This window comes from Rattus norvegicus, chromosome 6, assembly GCF_021556685.1.
Source record: "Rattus norvegicus strain SHRSP/BbbUtx chromosome 6, alternate assembly SHRSP_T2T, whole genome shotgun sequence".
NCBI classification, from domain to species: Eukaryota; Metazoa; Chordata; class Mammalia; order Rodentia; family Muridae; genus Rattus; species Rattus norvegicus.
The window spans coordinates 142,039,152-142,046,545 of NC_141539.1; the positions used below are offsets into that span (position 1 = coordinate 142,039,152).

General features: G+C 38.0%; 1 gene segment (V, D, J or C); it reads right to left on the reverse strand.

Moving 5' to 3' along the window:
- Positions 1 to 6,267: 6,267 nt before the first annotated feature.
- Positions 6,268 to 7,054, reverse strand: LOC120103446 (immunoglobulin heavy variable 1-84-like). The segment is given in 2 exon segments: positions 6,268 to 6,875; positions 6,959 to 7,054. Coding segments are annotated over 2 exon segments (375 nt in total).
- Positions 7,055 to 7,394: the final 340 nt, after the last annotated feature.

Sequence of the window (7,394 nt, forward strand, 5' to 3'; positions counted from 1 at the left end):
ATTTCCCTTATGAATATCAACGAAAAAATACTCAACAAAATTCTCGCAAACCGAATCCAAGACCACATCAAAACAATCATTCACCATGACCAAGTAGGCTTCATCACAGGCATGCAGGGATGGTTTAATATACGGAAAACCATCAACGTGATCCATTATATAAACAAACTGAAAGAACAAAACCACATGATCATTTCATTAGACGCTGAGAAAGCATTTGACAAAATTCAACACCCCTTCATGATAAAAGTCCTGGAAAAAATAGGTTTTCAAGGCCCATACCTGAACATAGTAAAAGCCATATACAGCAAACCAGTTGCTAACATTAAACTAAATGGAGAGAAACTTGAAGCAATCCCACTAAAATCAGGGACTAGACAAGGTTGCCCACTCTCTCCCTACTTATTCAATATAGTTCTTGAAGTTCTAGCCAGATCAATCAGACAACAAAAGGAGGTCAAGGGGATACAGATCGGAAAAGAAGAAGTCAAAATATCACTATCTGCAGATGATATGATACTATATTTAAGTGATCCCAAAAGTTCCACCAGAGAACTACTAAAGCTGATAAACAACTTCAGCAAAGTGGCTGGGTATAAAATTAACTCAAATAAATCAGTTGCCTTCCTCTATACAAAAGAGAAACAAGCCGAGAAAGAAATTAGGGAAACGACACCCTTCATAATAGACCCAAATAATATAAAGTACCCCGGTGTGACTTTAACAAAGCAAGTAAAAGATCTGTACAATAAGAACTTCAAGACACTGAAGAAGGAAATTGAAGAAGACCTCAGAAGATGGAAAGATCTCCCATGCTCATGGATTGGCAGGATTAATATAGTAAAAATGGCCATTTTACCAAAAGCAATCTACAGATTCAATGCAATCTCCATCAAAATACCAATCCAATTCTCAAAGAGTTAGACAGAACAATTTGCAAATTCATCTGGAATAACAAAAAACCCAGGATAGCTAAAGCTATCCTCAACAATAAAAGGACTTCAGGGGGAATCACTATCCCTGAACTCAAGCAGTATTACAGAGCAATAGTGATAAAAACTACATGGTATTGGTACAGAGACAGACAGATAGACCAATGGAATAGAACTGAAGACCCAGAAATGAACCCACACACCTATGGTCACTTGATTTTTGACAAAGGAGCCAAAACCATCAAATGGAAAAAAGATAGCATTTTCAGCAAATGGTGCTGTTTCAACTGGAGGTCAACATGTAGAAGAATGCAGATCGATCCATGCTTATCACCCTGTACAAAGCTTAAGTCCAAGTGGATCAAGGACCTAAACATCAAACCAGACAAACTAAAACTAATAGAAGAAAAACTAGGGAAGCATCTGGAACACATGGGCACTGGAAAAAATTTCCTAAACAAAACACCAATGGCTTACGCCCTAAGATCAAGAATCAACAAATGGGATCTCATAAAACTGCAAAGCTTCTGTAAGGCAAAGGACACTGTGGTTAGGACAAAACGGCAACCAACAGATTGGGAAAAGATCTTTACCAATCCTACAACAGATAGAGGCCTTATATCCAAAATATACAAAGAACTCAAGAAGTTAGACCGCAGGGAGACAAACAACCCTATTAAAAAATGGGGTTCAGAGCTAAACAAAGAATTCACAGCTGAGGAATGCAGAATGGCTGAGAAACACCTAAAGAAATGTTCAACATCTTTAGTCATAAGGGAAATGCAAATCAAAACAACCCTGAGATTTCACCTCACACCAGTGAGAATGGCTAAGATCAAACACTCAGGGGACAACAGATGCTGGCAAGGATGTGGAGAAAGAGGAACACTCCTCCATTTTTGGTGTGATTGCATACTGGTACAACCATTCTGGAAATCAGTCTGGAGGATCCTCAGAAAATTGGACATTGAACTGCCTGAGGATCCAGCTATACCTCTCTTGGGAATATACCCAAAAGATGCCCCAACATATAAAAAAGACACTTGCTCCACTATGTTCATTGCAGCAGTATTTATAGTAGCCAGAAGCCGGAAAGAACCCAGATGCCCTTCAACAGAGGAATGGATACAGAAAATGTGGTACATCTACACAATGGAATATTACTCAGCTATCAAAAACAACGACTTTATGAAATTCGTAGGCAAATGGTTGGAACTGGAAAATATCATCCTGAGTGAGCTAACCCAATCACAGAAAGACATACATGGTATGCACTCATTGATAAGTGGCTATTAGCCCAAATGCTTGAACTACCCTAGATGCCTAGAACAAATGAAACTCAAGACGGATGATCAAAATGTGAATGCTTCACTCCTTCTTTAAAAGGGGAACAAGAATACCCTTGGCAGGGAAGAGAGAGGCAAAGATTAAAACAGAGACTGAAGAAACACCCATTCAGAGCCTGCCCCACATGTGGCCCATACATATACAGCCACCCAATTAGACAAGATGGATGAAGCAAAGAAGTGCAGACCGACAGGAGCCGGATGTAGATTGCTCCTGAGAGACACAGCCAGAATACAGCAAAAACAGAGGCGAATGCCAGCAGCAAACCACTGAACTGAGAATAGAACCCCCGTTGAAGGAATCAGAGAAAGAACTGGAAGAGCTTGAAGGGGCTCGAGACCCCATATGTACAACAATGTCAAGCAACCAGAGCTTCCAGGGACTAAGCCACTACCTAAAGACTATACATGGACTGACCCTGGACTCTGACCTCATAGGTAGCAATGAATATCCTAGTAAGAGCACCATTGGAAGGGGAAGCCCTGGGTCCTGCTAAGACTGAATCCCCAGTGAACTAGACTGGTGGGGGGAGGGCGGCAATGGGGGGAGGGTTGGGAGGGGAACACCCATAAGGAAGGGGATGGGGGAGGGATTAGGGGGATGTTTGCCCGGAAACCAGTAAAGGGAATAACACTCGAAATGTATATAAGAAATACTCAATTTAATTAAAAAAAAATAAGAATGAATATCAGTATAGAAGGTCAACACAAAATGAACACAACAATGTTGAGTAATTTTTCTTCTCATCCTTTTGGACATTGATTTGTCACATTTTTATTAGAGAGATAAATGCTTATAGAGTCAAGCATGTGTGTGTGTGAAAGAGATTCTTCTTTTTTTGATTACTTAAACCTATTTTATGTTTTTTTTATTCTATAGAAAAATGAAAGGATGTCTAGTTAGATGAATGGGGAAATTTATGGCAGGAGTTAAAAAGAATATCAGTGAACAGAACACATAGTATAAGTTTTAATAATTATTTTTATTTCTTTTATTTTTTCAATCCAAGCATTGACACACTCCTAGTCAACCCTACCCAGTCCCTCATCCCATTTCTTCTTGCCCTTGTCTTCAAGAAGATTTCCCCCTCTACCCAACATCCTAACTCCTTCAGACTTCAAGTATGTATCAGGTTAGGTGCATATTCTTCCACTGAAAACAGAGTTGGCAGTTTTCTGATGTATATGTGTCAGAGGGATCTGACCACATCATGCATGCTGTCTGCTTGTTGCCTCAGTATTTGAGCATTCTCAGGGATCTAGATTTATTTATATTAAAAATAAAAAATATACAAATCTTTGGAGTGTTTAACAGAGAATATTCACAGAGTTTGAGCATGGAAACATTTTATGTCAATCACAATATGTGCATGTAAATTAAGAAAGGAAAACACAGAGGATACAATATCCACTCACTCCCACCACATCTCTCTGCTGGACGTTCTGAGCCACATTGTGCCCCATCTTGGTTATGAACTCACCTTCACATTTTCAATTGCTTACACTAACATTGCCAGTCTAAATTGAGCAGTATCATATCCCTACAACGAGTTTTCTGGCATGACTCAGATGCAGGGAGTAATTGCACTTGTTTATATGAAAATGATGAATGTTCTCTCAAGCCTTTCAATTTAAGTTGTTTCTACATTATCATAAAGGATGCTCCAAATGTCCTCCTATTTCCTAGTGGCAGTTGGATCCACGTCTAAAAGTTATCATTTATAGTGAGGTATAGACAAGAATAACCAAAGAATCAGAAACCAAGACTACTTGTCATTATCAGTGCTCAGTTGTCTCACAAAAACAAATACTGGATATCCAAACAAACTACAAAAGCAAGATTTGGATTTAAAAATCACAATTCATGAGGATGATAGAGGACTTTAAGGAGGACATAAATAACTCCCTTAAAGAAATACAGGACAACATAGGTCAACAAGTAGGAGCCCTTAAAGAGAAAACACAAACACCCCTTAAAGAATTACAGGGAAGCACAACCAAACAGGTGAAGGAATTGAATAAATCCATTCAGAATCTAAAAATGGAAATAGAAACAGTAAAGAAATCACAAACAGAGACAACCCTGGAGATAGAAAATCTAGGAAAGAGATCAGTATTTGTGCAATCTCAGGGATCTGGATTTATTTATATTAAAAATACAAAATATACAAATCTTTGGAGTGTTTAACAGAGAATATTCACAGAGTTTGAGCATGGAAATGTTACATGTCTATCACATAGAAGCAAGAATCACCAGCAGAATGTAAGAGATAGAAGAGAGAATATCAGGGCAGAAGACCATAGAAATCATTGACAAAAAATAAAAAAAAAAATGTGAAACACAAAAATCTACTAACCCAAGACATCCAAGAAATCCAGTACACAGTGAGAAGATCAAACCTAACGATAATAGGTATAGAAGAGAGAAAACATTCCCAACTTAAAGGTCCACTAAAATATCTTTAACAAAATTATAAAAGAAAACTTCCATAACGTAAAGAAAGAGATGCATATAAACATATGAGAAGCTGATAGAAAGAACTCCAAATAGATTGGACAGAAGAGAAATTATCCCAACCAAATAATAGTTAAAACACCAAATGCACAAACCAAAGAATATTAAAAGCAGTAAGGAAAACAGTCAAGCAACATATAAAGACAGACCTAGTAGAATAACCCCAGATTTCTCAACAGAGACGGTGAAATCTAGAAGATTCTGGGGAGGTATCATACAGACGCTAAGAGAACACATATCCTGATCAAGGCTTTTACATCCAGCAAAACTCTCAATTACCATAAATGCAGAATACAAGATATTCAAAGACAAAAACAAATATACAAATATCTTTTCAAAAATCCAGCCCTACAAACAATAATATATGGAAAACTTCAAGATAAGGATTGAAAGTATATCCTAAAAAAAGCAAAAAAAAAATAATAATCGATTTGCAACAAACACAAAAGAAGAAAGCACAGAAACATAATTCTAACAACAAAAATAGGAAACAATCATCACTATTTATTAAAATTCCTTAACACCAATGGACTTAATTCCCCAATGAAAAGAGATAGACCAACAGATAGAAAGAGGACCCAGCATTTTGTTGCATACAGCAAATGTACCTCAGTGGCAAAAACAGAAACTACCTCACAGTTAAAGGGTGGAAATTTTTTTCCAAGAAAAATCGTCCCAAGAAACAATCTGGACTATCCATTCTAATATCAAATGTAATCAACTTTCAACCAAAACTTATCAAAAATGATATGGAATGACCCTTCCTATGAAGCAAACAAAATGTTCAACAAGATAAACTCTCAATCATGGACATCTATACTCCAAATGCAAGGGAATCTACATTCATAAAAGAAACCTTACTAAAGCTCAAAGCATAAACTGCACCTCACACAATAATAGTGGGAGATTTCATCACCCCACCGTCATCATTGAACATATCATGGAAACAGAAACCAAACATACACACAGAGAAACTAACAGAAGTTATGAAGCAAATAGATTTAGCAGATATTTATAGAACATTTCATTCTAAAACAAAAGACTGTGCCTTCTTTTTAGCACCTCATGGTCCCGTCTCCAAAACTGACCAAATAATCGGTCACAAAACATGACTCAACAGATACAAGAAAATTGAAATAATCCCATGCAGCCTATAAGGCCACCACAGATAAAGGCATGTCTTCAATAACAATAAAAACAACAGAATACCCACATATACATGGATGTTGAACAATGTTATACTCATTGATAACTTGGTCTAGTAAGAAATAAAGAAAGAAATAAAAGGCATTTTAAAATACTGAAAATGAATGCACAGCATACCCAAAATAATGCGACACAATGACAGCACTGCTAAGAAGACAAGACATAGCTCTGAGTGCCTCCAAATAGAAACTGTAGAGGGCATACATTAGTAGCTTAACAGCACACCTAAAAGCTCTAGAATAAAAAGAAACTAATACACCATATGTTTCCAATTTTTTGTTGTCTTGTTGAATAAGAAACAGGTCAATGGAAGTGGTCGCTGGTGAAGAGAATAACAAGGTATGCTGTACTGTGGGTTTACCCTAAATCAGGAAAACAATTTTCATAGAACTGCTCTTAAGAAAATGACAAAGGCAATATAAGATTGTGAGGAAGAAGCAATAAATGGATATTAAAAAAATACTCTTTCTAAGCAAGTCTGAAGGTTATTCTTTCTGTCATCTCAGGCCCAGCACAGCTTCCTCCTCCTTGAGAGTTTTTGACACACTCAGCATGTGGTTACAATGCTGTGTCTTGCACAGTAATAGACCGCAGAGTCGTCAGGTGTCAGGCTGCTGAGTTGCATGAAGGCTGTGCTGGAGGATTTGTCTACAGTCAATGTGGCCTTGCCCTTGAACTTCTCATTGTAGTTAGTACCTCCACTTCCCGTATTAATATATCCAATATACTCAAGGCCCTGTCCAGTCGTCTGCTTTATCCAGCTTATATAGTAGCTGGTGAAGGTGTAGCCAGAAGCCTTGCAGGAAATCTTCACTGAAGAGCCAGGCTTTGCCAGCTCAGCTCCAGACTGCTGCAGCTGGACCTGGGAGTGGACTTCTATGGAGGAAATGTCAGAGTGGATGTCAGTGCCATCTCAGGCTCTGTCTCCTTTACATATTTCTAAATAATGAGCCCCTTACCTGCAGTTACTGACAGGAGGAAGAGAAAGACCCAGTTCCATTCCATGGTTAGTTATTGTGTTCAGGGGAGGACTGATCATATGTTGTTTTCAATGTGTGGACATCCCTGTATTTACTCCCAAAGACTCAGATAATTTGCATATTCATGATGAGGGGACTTACTACATAAGAACCTAGTCCAGCTGGAGAAAAACTGTGAAGACGAAGGACTGAAAAGGCACATTGGTCAGGCAGCAGGATGCTCAGGTCCAAATCCTATTCCTCTCTGAGGAAGTGGATCCCAGTCACTTTCTATGAACCATGAACAGATATCGCAATCAATTTTTTGCCTGTATCTGTTGCTCCACTCTGTTATATGCTAACACACCGATTTACAGATAATGCTCTGTGATGATGAAAATGATGATGAGATGATGATGATGATGATGATGATGAT